Here is a 21,431-nt window from a genome sequence, read left to right on the forward strand (position 1 = left end):
CTTCTACATCTTGGTAGCCCCTCCATTCCCGAAGACAATCAGATTTACGGCTAAGGCGGGGCCAGCAATCCACGTGTCCAACTTCTCAGCATTTTTGGTAACTTTTTAACAGGCTGTGACTTGGATTTTCTGCCTGGTTTTCCTGAACCCTCACTGACTGCAATAGAGGAGCCAAGGGTTCCCACTGGGAAATTGTCCACTGGCTCCAAGTTGCTCTCGGGAAAGAGAGAAAGCCCGAGTTCCAAACCTAGACATCACTGGGATCTGCAACGTAACACTTAACATATCTTTTATCTCTCCATTTACTTAATTAGCGTGCCAGAGAGAAATAGAGCAAGACAGAGAGAGAGAGAAAGAAAAACAGGGGGAAAAAACAGTCAATATGACCGAGTAATGGCACCTTTCTTATATACAAGCCTTTTAATATTAATTTCGATTAAAAAATAGAAAAAAAGTGCTGCATCCTTTCAATAATACTGTTTTATATGATTGGATAAATTCTTTTTTTTTTTGTTTTTTTTCACATATTTTTCATCGAGTTTTGCAATCTGGAAGGAAAATATAATTTTTTTGCATATGACATTAAATATAATCCTTACAGTACATCATGCAAAGTCATGCTGAGGCTGAGAAAAATGCACCTTTTAAATATATAGTACTTTTTTTTTCGATTCCCCCGCACACCTTTTTTTTCCCTCTTTTCAAGATTTGTTACTCCAGTCATTTTTCCCCATTCTACCACAATTGTTGCACTTCTGTTTGTCCTCTTCGCTCCTCTGTCGGATCCTTCTCACAACAAAACTCCATATTCCTCGAAATTTGTCTTCATTCTTTTACTTCTTCAATGTTGTCATCAGCAAGTAAGTTTTTTGTGTGGGTTTGTTGGGGGGGGGGGGGTCTTTTTTTTTTGTTTTTTTTATATTGGGTTTCCCTGCTTGAAAGTGAAGAGAGAGCAAACAAGATGAGCAGGAAAGAAGTGACAGTGATAGAGGAGGAATGGAAGGAAGAGAAGGAGCAGGAAGGAAGGAAGAAGGAAATGGAGTACAAAGTGGTAGCAGAAGACGGCAGGGAGGAAGGAGATAGAGGGAGATGGCATGATGGAAGAGGAGCAAGGTGAGGTGAGAAAGGAGTAGGAAGCCCGCAGGGGATAGAGGAGAGGAAGGGGATGATGGAAGAGGAGCAGAGTGAGGTGAGAACGGAGTTGGAAGGGATAAGAAGAGCAGGGTGAGGTGAGAAAGCAGAAGAATGAAGAGGGGATAGAGGAGGTGGGGAAAGTGGTGTTGGAGAAGGAAGGGGATGGGGTCACTAGTTGACCGTGACGGCCTCCAGTTGCATGTATCTAGAAATCACTGGACTGTCCTTATAATTATCTGTGAGTAGAGAAGAGAGCAAAAAATGGCTCAGGGACAGCTTTGATCTCACCTCGCTCTTGCATAATATGCATGCAGCAGTCGAGGCCGAACACTCCACTTCAGACAGAACATATCTTTTTCTTAAAAAAGGAAACAGTTTTTTCTTTGATTCTGTTTTAAATTGTTCAACATGCACCAAGGCAAACGTATTCATTTGCTTATTGCTTGCAATGGGGTTCCATGCATAAGAATGCGGGAGAAGGGGAAGGGCGAGGGGGGGGGGGGACAGAAATCCCACTCCACTCTGGATCAGGAAGTCATTTCCACTGGTTTCCCACCTTGTGTGTGTGTGGTTCTTTTAGTGTCTGTACGGCCCGTATATCCTGAGTGTACACTTTTTTTTTTATTTAATCAAGAGTCACGACAGAGAATACATAGCGGTCCGGAAAAATCTGCAGCTTCCCTACATAAAGATTCATGGCTCCGTAAAAGACAATTTTTCTCTTTTTTTTTTGTTTCCGATTTTCTCAACCCTTTGAAGGATGGGATGAGAGTGAAAATAATCTACGTTTTTAAAATATAGGAAAATTCCACCTTGCTGTCCATGAGGGAATTGGGGAGGTTGGGGATGGGAAGCATCTGTTCCTTGAATAAGCCAGCATTATGGCACAAATTTAACCATGTTAGTTTTCCATCGATCAGCAGTCAGCAGATTCTTCATCAGTCATTTGGTATATGCAGCCTATTGTTCAAGCAATGGTCTCTTTTGTCTTTTTAAATGATTTTAATTGTCCTATATATATATAAATATATCTATATATACCTATATAGATATAGATACATACACACACATAGATATATTTCTCTAAAAAAATATTTCCCACTCTTTTGTGTCCATGCTACAGGATGGATGGGATGGGTGATTGGGGTCGCCTTAGTGGGCATGGTGAACTGAAAGGCGAGGTGACAGGAGACAATCGAAGTGCATTCCCACTCATGCCAGCAATGTTGTTTAGGCTCCTCGACTTTTCATAACCTTGGGTTTCAAAAGAGAGAAGAAAGCATTTTTTTTGCACATTTTCTAAGTAATGAATGAGTGATCTAGACTCCGAGACGAGGCTTAACTCTCTGGAACAAGTCTACACACACCCACACACAAGGTAAAAAAAAAAGAAATCAGGACTCGATCTCCCATTGCACTTCACTGCTTGGTAGATTCATTCAAAATGGGTCTGGGAAGTATCTCTAGATCCACTTTTCTGGCTTTCTAACTGATGCTAAGCTCCAGGCTGTTGGTGGCCCACTTTGATAACCAGAAGTCTAACCCTACTCTCACCACCTGCAAGCTAATTTCCATTCACTGACCCATCACATGAATTTTAAGACAGCTACCAATTTGAATTTCCTTTCAACATTCAGAAGTAATGTTCACCTCACTGGCTGAGCAGATTGGAGTGAGAAGGGAAGTGGGGTCAAATGCTCGGAATTCCAAAGGATCAAGGGTTTTAATTCGAGCCAAGTCTGTATCTAAACCCGCCTGGACCACTAGCCTTCTCGGTGCCTAATAGTGTTATGGAAGAACAGAACCATTTCACTTTAGCGGGATGGGGGAAAAAACGGAGAGAACATTGTCTAGATCAGTCGAGACCCACCAAGCATACTCCCTGTACACCATTCATGGAACAGCAATGCCTGCTCCCTGAGACAACACAATAACAAGCAGCAGTAGTAAGAAACTACAAAAAAGGGAAAATACAGTGGGCAATAACTCCTAACAGAAATAATTAACATTTGTGAATTTGTTCTAGCAGTGGGGGAGAGATTGATTCTGGGAGTTGGAACATTCAACACTTTTATCAAATTTGTCTGCATCAAGCAGTCCCATGACAAACACACCATTGGTTAAATTCAGAATAAAGCTCCCTCTCAACTGTCCAGTCACGTACTCTCAGGTCAGAAATATTATGGGTTAGACGCAGGGTAAAGTTCCCTCTACACTAGCCCATCAAGCACTCCCAGATCAGGTACATTATGAGTCAAATAAGCTCCTTCTTCACTGACCCATCAAACAGTCCCAGGTTAGACTGAAGCTCCGTCTACTGATACTCAACAACCTGCCTTAACCCCAATGTCAGAAGAGTGCTCTTTCTGAGCTACTGTGTTAGCTTTCCTTTCTCAGCCATCTTTGTGAGGTCTTTTTGCAAGACTAGCATCTGTGGCAATTGTGCAGAATCTCATCCATTAGGCTGAGATTGTCCCAAACTCAGTTCATGTCGGACCTTATCGTTCACTAGACATTCATCCAATTACTCTGGGCTGGTTTCAACCCAGATCCTGAAACAAAAGGACAGTGCTCCTATTGATTAAAACCACCTAACCCACTCGAGGAAAAACACAACTATTGTTATCTGTAACAAGATTTTCCCTGAACTACCAATGCTTTGAAAGAGATTTGAAAGGTATCACTACTCTGGTGATCCATATACTACAGTTCACTTCCTTTTGCGCCCTTTCTCCAATATCTCGTGATCTGGTAACTGTGGACAACTCCTGTCGTTCACTGCTTGTGCCTCTGGCAGGACTACACAGTGGCACCTACTGTCCATGTGTCTCATATCTGTGATAATGCACATGTAAGTTCATGCTGGCAGGAGGAGCAAAAGAAGATGGCCCCCTTGCACCCACGTCCCCATCACCAACCATTGCAACTAAAGATAGCACCTAAGGTAGTTGCCCAGAGAGGACCTCGTTAAATTCTATGGAAAACTGAGAAGAGACTTCTACCAGGAAGTTAAGATGTCTCAGAGTCAGTAAGGCAATATCAGTTATCTTCTATTGCATGCATTCATGCTTACATAACAGCACTCCATTTTCTTCTGTACAGAAAAGGCATTATATATGAAGTACTAAACTTCTGATAGATTTTAAACATCTTGTGATTTCACTTCCTTAGTGTTCCTCCTCTTAGTGCCAAAGTTAGAGGCTCACACCCTTTTCTGCTAGAGTGCAGTGGGTGGTTTCCAGTTATCTCCAAGAACATGCTCAAATTGCCTCCCTGGTTGATCTTCCAGTAGGTAGATCTGAGGAGTTAAGGGTTCCCTCCACCCAGAGCAAATAGTCAAGATCATCTGGGGGAAGCCTGAATGTGAAAGTCACTTCAGGTTCGCATCAGAGCCCATTTCTCCTCGATGGACTTCACATCAAACCTATTCAACATGGCCCACTCTCTACTGATCAACCCTGAGACCTCTCCCAGATGTCCTACTTCTGGGGTACTATCAGATCAGTTCTGAGACATCCCTGCCGTGGAATTCTGACACTGAACCACTGGGCAATCCCTTAGTCTATTTCTAGTAATAGATTGCAATGATGTGCCACATGGAAACTGAAATAGCAAAGCGTTGGTGAGACAATAATAAGAATGGTATAGCACAGCCTGGTAAGGCACCAATGGGAGTGCGGACGTGGTAGAGTATGGCACTGATGAGACAGTGGGAATGGTACAGTATATGGAATCGTGGCGATAGTAGCAAATGCAATGGAATGACTTTGATGAGTCAGAGTGGTCGGGGTACAGTCCTCCATGGGGAGGAATAATTAACACGAGCCTCCTCATGGTCAATTGGGGAACGGCGACACTAAAAGGCAGCTAAGTCCGCAACCGTGACTACCTTGCAAGCCTTGCTGAAACTAGATAAAGATAGGAATGCCTCATGGGAAATAAATAAAGAACGCCCCAGCCAAACAAAATAAAGCAGCAAATATCACATCGAACACATCCTACGGGCCATTCTGAGGACAATTTGCCAGAACTCTTTTCAATCGGTTTAGACGAGTACTCTGTTACTAGTTATGACTTCCACAGCAAAAGAGAATGACCCTGAGTTTCACAGTCAGACCTACTCAACGTTATGGAAGTTGAATTACTTTTCTTGGGATCTCATTGCTCCCAGGAACCCGGCCAGGAGGTCGCGTTGGAAGAGATTAATCTACTGGATCTTACTGTTTGGCCTCAGTTGGAATTAACGTGCAACTCTAGAAGTCACTGAAAATCTAGTGCGGGGACATAATGACCAGCACCACCAGGCAAAATCAAATAATTGCAGCACAGCAATATTCTATTCACTTTCTCTTGGAGCTTTTTTGGATACATGTCATTGATTTAACAGTTGGGTCATGGGTGTGAGACCACAAGAACTTTCAACCTCTGTGCTTTTAGAAACTGTTGAAAGCCCTTGAGCTTTGTGTTAAGATCTGAAATATAATATAAAGCCAACCCCAATATCCAGAGACTATCAGAATTGTAATGATCAATATGACCATAGACCATATTTCATGCATAAAATTGAACACGTTAAATTACCATATTCAGAGATACAAGCAAGCTTGTGTCCAGTTAAATTCGGTGGACAGTCTAGTTTTAGACTTGAGTGTTCCTCCCACGCCCTGCTTTGTTTACAATCTGTAAATTCTGGTCACCTCCTGTAGCCAAGAAATTGGTCCTTCACTGAAAATGTGTGCTTCCAAAATATGGCCCATCTTTCAAGCAAGATCCAGACTCTCTAACAGCCAGATTGAAATGTGTAGCAGCGTTGTGTTATTATAGATGCTACTGTACTGAAGAGTTTGTGAACGCTCGTGTCAAAACGGCGTCTAAATGTTTTATTGCACTTTGGAACTCAAGGGATATCATTTTAAAATTCAATTATGGTCTGAATTAAGTTTACCTCTGAAACTGTGACAGCAAAGAGCCATTGTAACACACCCCAATATGGAGAAAGGGGGTCCTTCACTCCAGCTGGTCAGTATAATGCCTACTAAATATTGTTTTTAACAAAATATAAGGTACCCACTCAGCTACCTAACATTCTGAACCTCTGTGTCTTCCTTCATGCCACTGTTGCCATGATGATTGAAGTAGACATGTGTGCTGAATTGGTGTAACCATGGTAACAATAGCCGTAGAACAGTGATATCACATCTTGGTTGCTGCAGGCCTATAACAGGGCCTTTGGGCTGGATTCTATGAAAAAAAAAAGCGGCCCGCCCATGCAGGCCGCACGCCAAAGGCAGCTCATTTAAATAGCCAGGGCAAGCAATGGCATCAGCTGCCTGTGCGCAGGTGCTGACGCCATTTTTAAAGGGCTGTTAGCCCGACTGGCAAATTTAAATATTTAAAGATAAATTAAATGAAATAAAATAAATACATCTCTTTTGCCCCTCTCCCCACCCCCCAATAAAATAAAATAAATTATTTGCCCTTCCCCCACCCCCCACAAAAACACTTACCTTTACCATCTGACCTTTCCCACCCTCAACTGCACAAACTTTAAACTATAACCCTTCCCACCATCCCCGACACCCATGGCACTAATTTGACCCCGTTCCCCTCCCCCCCCCCCCTCCCCACACTGACAAACTTACCTCCTACCCCCTCCCCACCAGCGTTGGACCTCGTTTCCCCGGACAGGGTTCCGAAGGTGCAGCAGTGCTGACCGCCGGGATGAAGATCACGGCGGGACTTCAGGAGGCGACAGGAGAATCATTAATTCAGGTATTGTAATTTATTTAAATATTTAAATTGCGGTCCCGTCGCCGAGCGGCGGGGAGGCCACCACAAGCCCTCGTTGCCGCTGGCAATATCGGGTCGGGTGTCAAGGCCTGTGGCGGGCCTCATCCTGGGCCTTCTTCATGGACCCCCCCCCCCTCCCCCACGGAAACCGATGTCGAGGGCTCTATAGAATCCAGCCCTTTTGTTTTAAATTTGAATTTGAAGCAACTTCCCCTTTTAAGGTCTGTCAACTGTCCTTTTCAACCCTCAAACCAACTACTAGGCCCCACCTGCAGTTTTTGTATCTTAAATGAGAAATCGGATGGAAGGAGCACTAGGCGTCAGCCCTTCTTAAAAAAATCAACATAGATAATTCCTGATATTCTTGAACAATAATATTTGATGTCTCTGGTTCCCTAAGGGTGTCAAGGCCTTGGAGAAGGTGAAGAGGAGATTTACCAGAATGGTACCAGGGATGAGGAACTTCAGTTACACGGAGAGACTAGAGAAGCTGGGATTGTTCTCCTTAAAGCACAGAAGGTTTAATAGAGGCGTTCAAAATTATGGTTGAGTAAATAAGCAGAACCTGTTCCTACTGGGAAGAAGAGTCGGTAACAAAGGACACAGATTGAAGATAATTGGCTAAAGAATCAGGAGAGTTGAGAACAAATTATTTTACGCAGCTAGTTGTTGTGATCTGGAATGCACTGCCTGAAAGGGCGTTGGAAGCAGATACAATAGTAATTGGATAAATACTTGACAAATAAATATCTGCGAGGAAAAAGCATAGGAGTGGAACTTATTGGAATAGCCCTTTCAAAGAGCTAGCACAGGCACAATGGGCCAAATGGCCTCCTTCTTTGCTGTATGTTTCTATGCTTCTCTTCAAAGGTCTTCACTGGAAAGCTTTTCCATAATTCATATTACTCTGAGTGTAAAAGGCCCGCCTGACATCTCTTTCTAGTCTCTACTTCCTAATTTTGATTTGTGTCTCCTGGTATTTGAACACTTCGTCACTATGAGCAGTTTTCCTGGATCGACTATACCAATTCCCTTTGAAACTTCAAACTGGACACCTCGCAGTCTCCTCTTTTCCCACAGCCTTGTTGCGACTGTGCTGTTGTACGTTAAAGGGAATGGGGTGCTGATTTTACATCTTCAGATAAAAATTTGGATGCACTGCCAGCATTGACCATTGACATTGAGGTGGAGTGGTGGGGGCAAAATAATTTAATGAGAAAATATTTACCTTTGAATGTAAGAATGCATCTGTTTCTTGTGCAACAGCTCCATGAGAGAATATGTACCCTCTTCATACTCTAGTACAAGATTGTGGGTTCTTTGGGAGTCCTATGAGTCCTAGGTGAACTGCTTCTTCGGAGAGCCAGCACAGAATTGAGCGGCTGAATGGCCTCCTTTTGTGCTGTAACAATTCTGTGATATGAGATGGCATTCAGCAAGGAAATTAATGGTTAATTTAGGTTATGAATTGTACAGGGATTTAAGACCAATCGTTTGAGAATAGGTCAAGTACTATACCTGTTAATGGCATCAGTTTAATAATTTACCAAACTTGAGTGTAAAAATAGTAATTTGGTAGTACAGAACTTGATTTTTGCTGAAAAGAGACATTTTGTCGACAATTTTCAACCTGCACTCATCAGGACAATTTGCAATAATACCAATATCAAGGCATTGCCTTGACCAATCACAGTCAAGCTGCCCGGTTTAAATTTCAAACAAAGCTTGGCGGTTAACTGTCAGTCACCATAAACTGGTGCATTCTCCACAGCAACGCCTCTACCAATCAGAGTCCACTTGCCAACCAATCGGCACTCTCTTCTCATACAGTATAAATTTGTGCTTCCCTTACATTGGTATTCTTGCGAATTGTCCTGATGAGTCTCCATATTTTCAGCAATACTCAAGTTCTGTACTACCAAACGGCAATTTACTAAACATAAATACAAAGACTTTTTAACACTGCTGCATTGAATGGCGAAAAGTGGTGGAAATCAGCTCTACCCCTTTTCAAGTAAAACCCATATCAGCTGAGCAAATAGCCAAAATATGGAAACTATCAATCAATGGACGGTCTGCTACCTACAGAGAGTGGGAGTCTCAACTGGGAAGTGTTGGTCGGCTTTACTTGGTAGATATTGGGATGTGGAGTTGGGGGAGGGAGTGGGGAATGTGGGAAGCCTGCCATAGCACACCCAGATTTTCTGGGTCCGATAGGAACCCCAATCTGGAAGTGGGAATTTTTCCCCCTTATTTCTTACAGCCTTTCCAATCGAGGGATAAATCTCGGAATGGGTTTTCTGATCGAGAAATCCGGTGCTCCTAACTTACACTTCATTGATTTCTGAGACCGGAACCACTGCCTTCTGCCCCCATTTTTCCAATCCACCTTCCTGTCGTTCGAGACTCCATTACTGGAACCCTGGCCTTTCAAAATGGCCCCTTATAGACCACTCCCGAACTCAGTCAGCTGTACCAATGATGAAATCATGTGACCTTACAATCTCTGATCACATATTGTACTTGACAAGAAAGTCATAAGGGAAGTTATTTGATAAAGGGATTCAATTATTATTAGAAATTAAATATTTGTTGCTAGCTTGCAAAGCCGCTTTAAAAAAATATATTTCCCTGTTTATATTGAGTAGGCTGTGGTACAGATTGGACACTGAACATTCCCTAATCTTTGATAACAAGGACAGTCTGAGCTGCCTGAAAAGGTGCTGGTGAGTTTTCCTCTTGACCGCTGCAGTCTATACAGTTTTTGAGTGGCTTACTGTGCCAGTTCAGAGGGCAGTGAAGAGTCAACCACCTTGGTGTGGGACTGGAGTCACATATAGCCCTAGACCAGGTAAGGTTTCCTTCACGAAGGTGCATTAGTGAACCAGTTGGGTGTTTAACGAAACTTCAACAACTTCATGATCACTTTTACTGATATCAAATTTTTTATTTCCTTGCGTTTTTAAACAAACTCTTCAAATTTGCAAACTGTCCTGGAAATAGGTTTGGAACTCTCTGGATTATTAGTGCAGGCCTGTTAGATTACTAGCGAATAACGAGGGGTCTGTACAGAGTAGATAGAGGGAAACTGTTCCCATTGGCGGGAGGGTCGAGAACCAGAGGACACCGATTTAAAGTCCATGGCAAACGACGCAATGGCGACATGAGGAAAAACATTTTTACGCAGTGAGCGGTTAGGATCTGGAATGCACTGCCTGAGAGTGTGGTGGAGGCAGGTTCAATCGTGGCTTTCAAAAGGAAATCGGTTAATTACCTGAAGGGAAAATAAACTGCAGGGCTACGGGGAAAAGGGTGGGGGAGCGGGACTAGCTAAATCGGTCTTGCAGAGAGTTGGCTTGGGCTAGACAGGCCAAATGTCCATCTTCTGTGCTGTAACCGTTCACTGATTCTACTAATCCAGTAACATAACTGCTGCATTTTCATATCCCTACCATAGCCACTATACGTCCAATGGCAGTACATACCTTAGCACAATCTGATTTCTGAGAGTACAATATGAATTGTTGGTTTTAAATCATCCTGCTTTTTCAAACTATCACAATCCAGTGAGTGCATGAGAGCTTGTAATAGCATCATTAATGGAGCTGGTTGACTGAGTGAACTGATAGACTGGGGAGAAAAGCAACACATTCAGATCGTGTTGTAGGAAAGAGTCAATCTCACTGAATTACACAACTCAGCATTGTAATGCAAAACTAATCTGGGACTTCACCTGAGAGTCGGAGTTTCCTGCAGATGAACTGGAATAAACACTTTTATATTGAAGAAATTCATTCAATGCTAAAAGCAGACACTTAATTATTTATGACGAGTGATATCAATTTCTAATGATAAGGAGTCATTCTCCCCTGCCTGGTATAAAGAGCAAGGGCTCCCACGTGTCGCTATAATTTCAATCTAAAAGGACTGCCATTTCATTCAGCTGCACAGTAAGGGAACTGGGACAATGAAATCCTTTCACTGTGAGCAGAGTTCATTCCACGAGGCATTGTGACAGCTCACCAGATATTCACTAGATGCCAGCGTGTGTCGAAGATAGTGATGTCGCACAAAGGCCCAGAGCGCCAAAGCTGCACTCACCACTTATGAGGCCAGCCACTGACAGAGGAGCCTTGTGAAGTTAACCCCTTATGAACAGATTCTGCTACATTCTGTGGGTTCCGATACTTAAATGTATGGGGGTTTGCGGTGGGGGGGGGGGGGGGGGACATTTTCTGTGTCTGACTGTTTCTGCCAGTTTTCACCTCCACCTTCTTCCTATCCTAAAAGAACTGGAAGCGAAATTGGACCTCGTTGTACCCGCTTTTCTGGGAGGCGACAAGGTCCAATATCTCAGGACGACGCCCCACTCTCCAAGGATGCCTGGAATGCGTCCACTGCCATTTGGGGAATGAATGATATTCAGGCACCCATAGTATCCACCTTAAGCAAGCTCGAGGAGCAGCACCTGATCTTTCGATTAGGCACTCTACAGCCTTGTGGACTGAACATTGAATTCAATAACTTCAGAGCATGACTGGTCTTTTTTCAATATTTTATTTTTAACCATGTGCCTGCTTTTCATGTAGTCAGAGCTGCTCATTATTCCACTATTAACAGTCTCTCTCTGGACTAATGCTTTGTCTTTCACCACAAGCATTAACACACACTTTGCCTTTGTCCCAGGACAGCTTTGTTATTTAATCACCCTCTGCCCTATCAAACACCTTCCCCCTTTGTTGTCTCCCCCATCCCCCTCCCCTTCACTTGCTTAAAACCTAATTCTTTTCTAACCTTTGCCAGTGCTGATGAAAGGTCACCGACCTGAAACGTTAACTTTGCTGCCCTCTCCACAGACGCTGCCAGACCTGCTGAGTTTTTCCAGCACTTTTTGTTTTTGGGTCAACTACCCTATGGGTTCTACAGAAAACCGTTCCCCCGGCCCAGAATACCAGCCCGAATCCCATCCTTGCAGCCTTCGGAACTATAATACCCACTAAAAATTTATATGGGTCATAATAATTAATTCAAATTTTAATTTTAATTCTAATTTCTTCAAATAAATGAGATCTTGCCTCAGCTTAGGCGATACTGGGTATTCATCTTAATTGGCCAATTACCAAACCAATTGGAAGCAGGTTGGCTGATGGCGTGACATCATATGCTCCCCCTCCCCCACCCCTACAACCTTCCAGCATTAAAAATTTATAAGTCACAAATCATTGATTTGTCAAAGAAATATTAATTTAATGAAAGAGATGTATCCCTGGTCTGTGCTGAGATCATACAACAGGCAGAGATGCTGAAACTGGCTTCACATCTCCTTTGGGTAACAATAGAATAATCAACCATTCCTGAGGTCAAGTGAAAACAGGATCATTTGTGATGGCTGCAATGCCCTACATAGTCAAATAGCCTGCTGACACTCACTGTGTAAGGGTCATATGTTAAAAATAACTACTTGGGTGAGGTTCCAGAAGTTGGCAGTAACCTTGGTAAGGCCTCCATTAGAATATTGCATCCAGTTTTGATTGCAGAGGAAATACTCCAGGCTAACTCCCAGTTCAAAACATCTTAGTAACACAGATAGTCTCAAAGAGTTGCGACTCTACACTTTAGAAAAGTATAGACTGAAGATGAGGAGAAAATATTACACTCAAAGGGCTGTGAATCTTTGGAATTCTCTACCCCAGAGGGTTGTGGATGCTCCATCATTGAATACATTTAAGGCTGGGATAGAGAGATTTTTGGTCTCGTAGGAAATCAAGGGATATGGGGAGTGGGCAGGAAAGTGGAATTGAAGTCCAAAATCAGCCATGATCGTATTGAATGGCGGAGAAGGATCGATGGGCCATATGGTCTACTTCTGCTCCTATTTCTTGTGTTCTTGAAGGGTGAATGAGGCCTATAAGATAATGAAAGGTAGACATTGTGTTTGTGTAAAATGTTTGCTTCAAGAAAATAGGGTAGAGATTACCAGAGGGGTCACACTCTCAAGTTATGTAAGGTTGATTCTTGGGATGAAGGGGTTGTCTTATGAGGAAAGGTTGAGCAGGTTGGGCCCATACTCATTGGAGTTTAGAAGAATGAGAGGTGATCACATTGAAACATATAAGATTCTGAAGGGGCTTGACAGGTAGATGCTGCGAGGATGTTTCCCCGGTTGGAGGAATCTAGAAATAAGGGGCACCCATTTAAGACAAAGATGAGGAGGAATTTCTTCTCTCAGATGGTTGTGAATCTCTGGAATTCTCTACCCCAGAGAGTTCGGGTGGCTGGATCATTGAATATATTCAAGGCTGGGTTATGAAGGGCAGGGAGGAAAGTGGAGTTGAGGACAAGATCAGATGAGCCATGATCTTATTGAATGGTGCAGCAGGCACGAGGGGCTGAATGGCCTCCTCCTGCTCCTATTTCTTATGTTCTTAGGCCAGATCTAGGTTAGATGTCAGGAGGTAGCTCTTTTCCTAGAGAATAGCTGACCTAGGGAACAGATCGTCTGCCCATGCAGTGAATGGTGACTCTCTGAATTCCTTCAAGCAAGAGCTGGACCTGTTACTGGCAAGGGGGTGGGAGTTGAGGGTTGGGGAGGGAAATCACCTCATTCAAAAGGTATAACATTGGTCAGGGACAGAATGGTCTCTGGTCTGGTTTCAATTGACGCAGGGGGTTGGAGAGAAGAATGCTGACGAAGAGGTGATGATCTGATAAAGGTCTTTAAAATTATGAAAGGGTTTGAAAGGGTACACATTGAGAAGATGTTTCCACTTGTGCACGCAACTAGAACCAGGGGCTATAAATATAATAAAAGCAAAATACTGCAGCTGCTGGAAATCTGAAATAAAAATAAGAAATGCTGGAAATACTCAGCAGGTCTTGCAGCATCTTTTTTTTATTTTTATTTGGTTATTTTATTTTAGTTTGCTTAGTTTGTTTCTACTGTGCCCACCCACTGTTTTTTTCATGTTTGTGCTTGGGGCCAGGGCTGTTCATTTTTCTGTCAATTAGCACCCTCTCTGTGCTAAGGCTTTGTCTTTCAGCACACCATTAACATACCGTTTGCCTTTGCTCCATGACCTTCTGGTCAGTTATTCTCTGTGACCTTGTCCTATCAACACCTTCTCTTTTGTTATCTCTTGCCCCAACCCCGCTTTACTTGATTAAAACCTTTTATATTTCTAAAACTTGCCAGTTCTGAAGAAGGGTCACTGACCTGAAACATTAACTCTGCTTCGCTTTCCACAGATGCTGCCAGACCTACTGAGTATTTCCAACATTTCTTGTGGCTATAAATATAAGATAGTCACTAATAAATCCAAAAGGGAATTCAGGAGAAATTTCTTTACCCAGAGAGTGGTGAGAATGTGGAACTTGCTACCACATGGAGTAGTTGAAGATAATAGTACAAATGCACATAAGGGCAATGATGAAAGGTCACAGACCTCAAACGTTAACTCTGATTCTCTCTCCGGAGATGCTTCCAGACCTGTTGAGTGTTTCTAGCATTATCTGTTTTTATTTAAGGGGAAGCTAGATAAACACATGAGGAAGAATGGAATAGAAGGATATGTTGGTAAGGTGAGATGAAGTAGGGTGGGAGGAGGCTCGTGTGGAGCATAAACACCAGCATGGACCAGTTGGGCCGAATGGCCTGTTTCTGTGCTGCAAATGCTGTGTCTGTAATATGTAATTGGGCTCCATTTTTATTTGAATTTGCACCTCTTCCGGGAGGTCACATGACAATCTGGTGGGGCAGGGAATATATACACATATACGTCGTCATGGTGAAACCTATCCATCAGTGTTTGTATGTATCTTAGAGAGGGTCAGTGCCTTCAGGGAAGGAGGGGAGAAAATAGGGCTGGGGATGGAAGTGGGGGTGATGGGGGGAATATATCAAAGAACACGTGAAAAAAGCGGGAAAATGGTCTCCCATTACATAGCTTCGGAACGCAACTAAGTGAGCCATTCGTCATTGATAGCCTATATGGTGAGTGTTGGAGCTGGCTGGTTGACCATGGCAGGCATCATAGTGAAGCCCAATCCTGTCCTCACACTGACGCACTTTCCAGCAGGGCACTGGACAGTGCTTGGAAGCAGGAACTCTGACTGATTTTCATCCCTAGGATTTGAAACCATCTGCAGCGTTCCCAACTGCAGCCCTAGCTGAGATCAGACAGGGCATTGTAGCCTGGGCCCGATGCCAGGAACATCTTGATCAATGGGTATTACATGGTTCATCCACTGCACTAATTGGCTAGGGCTAGCTATCTGGTTATACAGGTGGCTCACGCACACAAACATGCACAGAGGCACCCATGTACAAACACACTCAGGTACGCTCCATGCTAACCCCATGTATTGGTGCCAACGTATGTCCAGATTTAATGGCAATAAGGGAATGCATTGCAGGGCTCCCTTATTTTGTGAGTGGAAGCTTCTGCTGAGAGTCATAGGGTTTATTTCCCCCCATTCCCATCCCTCCTCTCCCAAGTTAGAAGATATAATTCAAAGGCTACCCAATGAACGGACTACTCTAGAGACGCTAACAGCAGCCTTGTTCAACATACTCACCCCAAGGTGATGATAGAATAATTTTCCTTTCTGCCTGTTAGGTTTAACCCTCCCTTTTCTTACTCCCCTCATCTCCTAACAAACAGCCCCTCTAGATTGAGCAGGCTTCCCTTCCCTACCCTGAGAAAGTCAAGTTTAGATGCCAGTCAAGATCGATACTCGAACCAGAGGGTGAGTGGTGGCCAGATGTTATGCCCTCCCAGGGAAGAGTTAAGCTTTCTGGTATCATTAGCAATCCAATGATAAGGAATGTTGGCTCATGATGTGATGCCATTAAGTTGATGAGACCTCAGAACCCTGCTCAGCAAGTGAGCCTAGTTTCACCTCCGTATTCTGCTAAGAAATATTCTACTATACATGCCATTTGTTTGCCAATTGACTATCACCATCTCTGCTCTTCAAAACATTTCTTGTTCATATACTTTCTTTACATTATTAGGCAGACGGACACTCAGTCTTCCCTTTCCCCTCCCTCTGTCCCTCCTCCCCCCTCCGAATCCGAGAAACGGAACAGATGGAACTCATAGAAAACCAGAAGATGTAAAGGATTTTGTGAAGGGGGGCAGGGCATGGAGAGGGTGAAAAAAGCCTTCCAGCTCACGTGCTGATAGTCTCTACCTTTCTTGCCCATCTTTGGCTGATTTAACCTCCATAAAGTTTCTCTGTGATGACCCCAGAGTGAATCTCAATCACTTACCCAAGTTCCCTGGTTGCCATTAATAGTCTTAACAACATCCTTTATAATTTATTTATTGGTATAATGTTTGAAATCCTTCCCTGTCCGGAAGTCTGGGATTTCACTGTTAGGCTTTGAAAAAAATTCAAGTACTTCACTATCCTTCAAACAAGGTCTAGGCGAGTATCTGAGGGTTAGATTAACTAATAAGATTCTGCTAATCTTATTTTAAGAAATTGCATATTAATTTCAGTTCCGTAGCAATTGCCAATTGTAACTTTGTTTCTGAGATCAGGGATCGCGGATGCTGAATTTGAGTGATATTATAGTAAAGGCCCAAGTTCAGGTTTCGATAGCAGAAAGCTTTTCAACTGGAGGCAACCAGGAGCCCCAGTAGTTTTGGCCTCGAGTTATAGCACTGGTCGACAATTGATAGAGAAAGGCATAGCTCAAAGTGGGGGTTTGGAGGTTGGTGGAGAGGAAGCTGGGCCTTCAAAAACTTCCTGTATGAACTGGACCTTTGCTTCTGTTTTTTTAAGTAATAGTCGGAGGGTGGAGTGACCGAGATTGAGCAAGATGCCAATCCCAATCCCGGAGGCAAGTGCACACTGGAAAATTGCGGATCTGGGAGTGACGCACTGCGGGGCAACTCCCTTCTCCAGGAGGTCAGTCTTTCCGACCAGAAGCTCACTGCACTCATTCATTATCCTCTTGTTGATAACATCGGGGATCTAGGCATTCTCTTCAAAAAATACCTTTACCCCTGTTTCCCATGGCAACAGTTACATTAGGGGACTGGAGGAAGTGGGGGCTGGAAATTCACCATAGAACCATTGAACAATTACAGCACAGAAGGAGGCCATTCAGCCCATCGTGGCCGTAGCCACCCAATCTAATCCCACCTTCCAGCACCTGGTCCTTAGCCTTGCGGGTTGCAGCACTTCAGGTACACATCCAGGTACCTTTTAAAAGAATTGAGGGTTTCTGCCTCCACCACCATTCCTGGCAGCAAATTCCAGACATCCACCACCCTCTGGATGAAAAAGTTTTTCCTTATGTCTCCTCTAATCCTTCTACCAATCACCTTAAATCTGTGTCCCCTGGTAATTGCATGTGGTTCCGGCCTAGTTCGGCCATATCTCTGGCAAGAGTCTGGCAGAAAAGACAAAAATTAGGTCCAGGTAAAGTTATACAGAATTCTGGCCTTGCTCGGGAGTTTCAGTTGGACCAAACATGATCAATGGTTTAGGAGGCAGTGGGATAGGGGCACTTAGCTACAGCAGGGAGGGCCAGGACTGGAGATCCAACATTCAAAGCCTAACAGTGAAATCCCAGTTTGGGGCTTCAAGCCTGGACGGGGGCCTGGATCCTCCCCAAAAGATTTAATATTTCTAAAAGATTATTCCAGAATCTTCCAGCGGGGGGGGGGGGGAAGTTTTGTTTCTCGTGTTAGTGGGTGGGGAAGGATGGGATCAGCAACTATTTCCCCAGCTAAGAGGGGGCTAGCCTTCTGCTGGGAGTCTCAGCCTCCCCAGGAAGGCCGAGGCCTGAGGTGGCCTCTCCTCTTGATCCGGACAGACTCCCAGAGGGTTTAGCAGCGGAGTGGGCACATCCTGTCACTCACACCAGGATGGATGGTCTCAAGTGTCCAACAAAAGCTGTGGGCCTCCTCCAAACGCCAGCTGCTGCAGTTGAACCATCTGTTCAGATCTCAGCCAGACTGGCACTGCGGGTTCTACAAACTTGCCTCAATTCCCCAGGCAAGGGGGTGTCAGTCTAACCGGTCGCTGTTCACAAATAGTGTCTGAATGTGTGAGACTGTGAGAATATATGTACGTATGCATGTGTGTGTGAGACTGTGTATGTGTGTATATGCATGTTTGTGAGACTGTATGTGCGCGCAGGAGTGTGTGCATGCGAGTGAGTTTAAGACTGTGTATATGCATGCCTGCATGTGTGAGACTGTGTGTATGTGCATGTCTGCATATATATATGTGTGTGTGTGTGTGTGTGTGTGAGGCCATATTGTTACAAAAGTGCTTCTGTGTTTTGTTAAATATATTTTTGAGGATTCATTTTTGAAAGATTGAAGAAATGTTAAACTTTGGGGTTTTCAAAGGGGGTCATGTAAAGGCCACTTGACTTTGAAGAACAGTCCTTGGAAATGTTTTTTAAAAGGGGAACTGGGAGATCTTGTGTGGAAAACAAGCCTTTCTGGGAAACCACCTGACTGTCAGCAACTACAAGCCTTTCCGAGAAACCACCTGACTTCCAGCTCAGTAAACAACAGAGAACTTTGGACACCTGGAGAAGTTGTTTACAAAGGAGTGACAGCTCAAGATTGATGGAGGTCAAAAGGTTGACCTCCTGTTGTCAGTTTTGCTTTTGAATTGTTTTGAGTTGGGGTTGAACTGTACAAAAAAGAGAACTTCCAAGGAGAGAAGAGAATTCCCAAAGAAGGAGAGAAGACCACAACCCAGCTCAGCTTTCCAGCACCTCTCTAAAAGATCCTGAGAAGTCCACTGTGTCAACTCATCTCACCTCCTGTCTTTGAAGAAAAGCGTGCTAATTAAGTCTCAACGCCAGAAAAGAACTGTTCTAAAAGATCCCAGTGACCCATCGACGTGTACTCAGAGGCCAGACTGTATGCCAGATTTGGAACACAACATATCTCATCGGCTATTTCTTCAAGAATGAGCAAGTATTCATAGGGTCATAGAGTCATAGAGTTACAGCACAGAAACAGGCCCTTCGGCCCAACGCGCCTGCGCCGACCATCAAGCACCCATCCTAACTAATCCCATTTCCCCACACTTGGCCTGTAGCCTTGTATGTTATGGCGTTTCAAGTATTCAGCCCAAGTGGTTTTTTTTGTCTGTAATAGAGCTCTAAAAACAAAAATCCCTTTATTTTTCCGGTTAACAGGTATGTGTGTGTGTGTGTGAGTGAGTGTGAGGGTCTAAGGTAAAAAGGGAACTTTAATAGTTCAATCTGTGTGTTTATGCTTTACTTCATTACTGGTTAAGACTTGTTTTATAATAAACTGATAATTTTGTTGTTTATTAAAGTAACCTAGTTGGTGTGTTTTATTCTGGGATAAAAATAGAGTCTATGATTGACTGTATCAATAAGCAGGGAAGACTTTAAATATATGTTGTGAGCCATGCAGAAGTGGAACTAGAATAAACAGTGCACTCCTCCCGCCTCAGTCGTAACTATATGTGTCTGTTTCAAAGGATAACATTGGGTTGCACCATGACGCCCCAAAAATAGAATAGCCAGATCTGACATGTGACCTGGATGAGGTGTTGAAGGATCCTGTGTGACTGTGCCCCAACATGCATCAATATCTTCAAGAGAAAATGGGCTAAAGGAACAAGGGAGGTAGACATTTCCCACAATCCTCTAGCAAAACGAGCGGCTGTCATAGTAACCTGGCTAGCTTAGCTGAGTGAGAGCAGAGTTAACAAGAAACAATCAAAGCCTGCATCGTAGTTAACAAACGGAGACAGAGTAACGCAATAAAAAAGAATGACGTCACTGTTGGTGATGAGGTTTTCTCAAAAGTTAGGCCATCCCTCAGTCTTTGTAATACTCATCATCTGTTCTTTCTTGTTATTGATTCTTGGGACGTGGGCCTACACTTGCTGCCCATCCCTAGTTGCCCATCCAGGTGAGTAGTGTGCCACTTCAGAGGGACAGTTAAGAGTCAACCATCTTCGTTCTGGGACTGGAGTCACGTATAGGCCCAGACCTGAGTAAAGACAGCAGGTTTCCTTCCCTAAAGGGATGGGAGTGAACGAGTTCGGTTTTTAATGACAATCCAAAAGTTTCGCAGTCACCTTTACAGAGATCAGATTTTAATTTCCAGACTTTTCTTTCCAAAATCCAATTCAAATTTGAGGGGGGGCTAGATTTTGAGTTTCCGCACTCTGAATTATTAGTCCAATAAGCATAAACACTACTACCCTTGAGAAGACTGCTCCGCTGAGAGACAAATCTAACTGACTAAGAACCCCCTCCTGCCCACTGTGGATCACCTCAAGGACCCCAAAAAGGTTAACCAAAGGACACCATTACATTCCCCCGCCCGCTCCCCTCCCACTGATCTGTATTCAGACTATGCACCTGCTTGTATCCCTTTTCTGTTTGGGCTCGGGGAACATCATGTGGTACCTTTGCGGATACTTCCGTCAGGAGAGTGCTCAAAGTCTCCGGTGGTCAGCAGGAAGCAGGCTCGATCCCGGGCATACTTCTCCCTTCCTCCGGGCGTGACAGGCTGGTTCTCCTCTGGTGACAGGGCTTGGTCAATGGTTGGACAATCCTCGTTGGCCAAAGCAGCATTGGCAGCGTCCCCATTTTGCTTGGGATCTTGCACACAGACAAAAAAGGAAACACACACACAAGTATTACTTGTTAAGAGTCACCAAGAACTCCCTCAAAGCATGACAGTAGATGTGCTGAGCAAACTGTAGATAGGTAGAGAGACCTTGGTGTCCATATACACAATTCGTTAAATATGGCAGGGAAACTTGATAAGGCATTTTCAAAAGCATATGGGTTTCTTAGGTTTATAAATATAGGCATAGAATATAAAATCAGAGATCATGCTCAGACTATATAAATCACTGATTGGGCCTCAGCTGGAGTATTGTGGGCAATTCTGGGCACCACACTTCAGGGAAGATGTAAAGACCTTAGAAAGGGTCCAGAGGAGGCTTACCAGCAATGATAGGGATGAACGACTTCAGTTTTGAGGAAAGGTTGGAAAATTTAGGGCTATTCTCCTTGGGACAGAGAAAGTTAAGATGAGACTTAGAGGTTTTCAAGACGATGAGAGGTTTTGACAGAGTAAATAGAGAAATATTATTCCCTCTGGTGCGTGGGTCAATAACCAGAGGTCATAGATTTAAAAACATTGGTAAAAGGTCTAGAGGGGAAATGAGTTGTTGGGATCTGGAACGCTCGTCCTGTAAAGGTGATGGGAGATGATTCCATAAATAATTCTCAAAGGGAGTTGGACAGGGCTACAGACAGAAGGTATGGGTGTGGGACTGAGCACAACAGCTCTTTTTTCATTAGAAAAGCAATGAGAGCTTTTTAAAATTATGAATGGGTTGGACAAATTGATTGTGAAGAGAATATTTCCACTTGTATATGGAAGTATACCAATAATATACGATAGTTACTAATAAATTCAATAGAGAAATAGGAGAAATTTCCTTAGAATGCATGATCCCACTCTTGGGAGCAATTT

At 43.6% G+C, this 21,431-nt stretch overlaps 1 protein-coding gene across 2 annotated transcripts in view; it reads right to left on the reverse strand.

Annotated features, from left to right (window-relative positions):
* Positions 1–539: 539 nt before the first annotated feature.
* LOC137353447 (voltage-gated potassium channel KCNC1-like) overlaps positions 540–21,431 on the reverse strand; it is a 110,442-nt gene continuing 89,550 nt past the window's right edge. For both annotated transcript variants that reach the window (XM_068019746.1, XM_068019745.1), the window contains exons 4-5: positions 20,351–20,545; positions 540–2,388 (exon numbers count right to left, since the gene is read on the reverse strand). In XM_068019746.1, the coding sequence (XP_067875847.1) occupies positions 2,252–2,388; positions 20,351–20,545 (332 nt within the window). In that variant the 3' untranslated portion in view covers positions 540–2,251. The remainder of the gene's footprint in view (positions 2,389–20,350; positions 20,546–21,431) is intronic.

The sequence above is a fragment of the Heterodontus francisci genome, chromosome 41, assembly GCF_036365525.1.
Source record: "Heterodontus francisci isolate sHetFra1 chromosome 41, sHetFra1.hap1, whole genome shotgun sequence".
NCBI lineage: Eukaryota > Metazoa > Chordata > Chondrichthyes > Heterodontiformes > Heterodontidae > Heterodontus > Heterodontus francisci.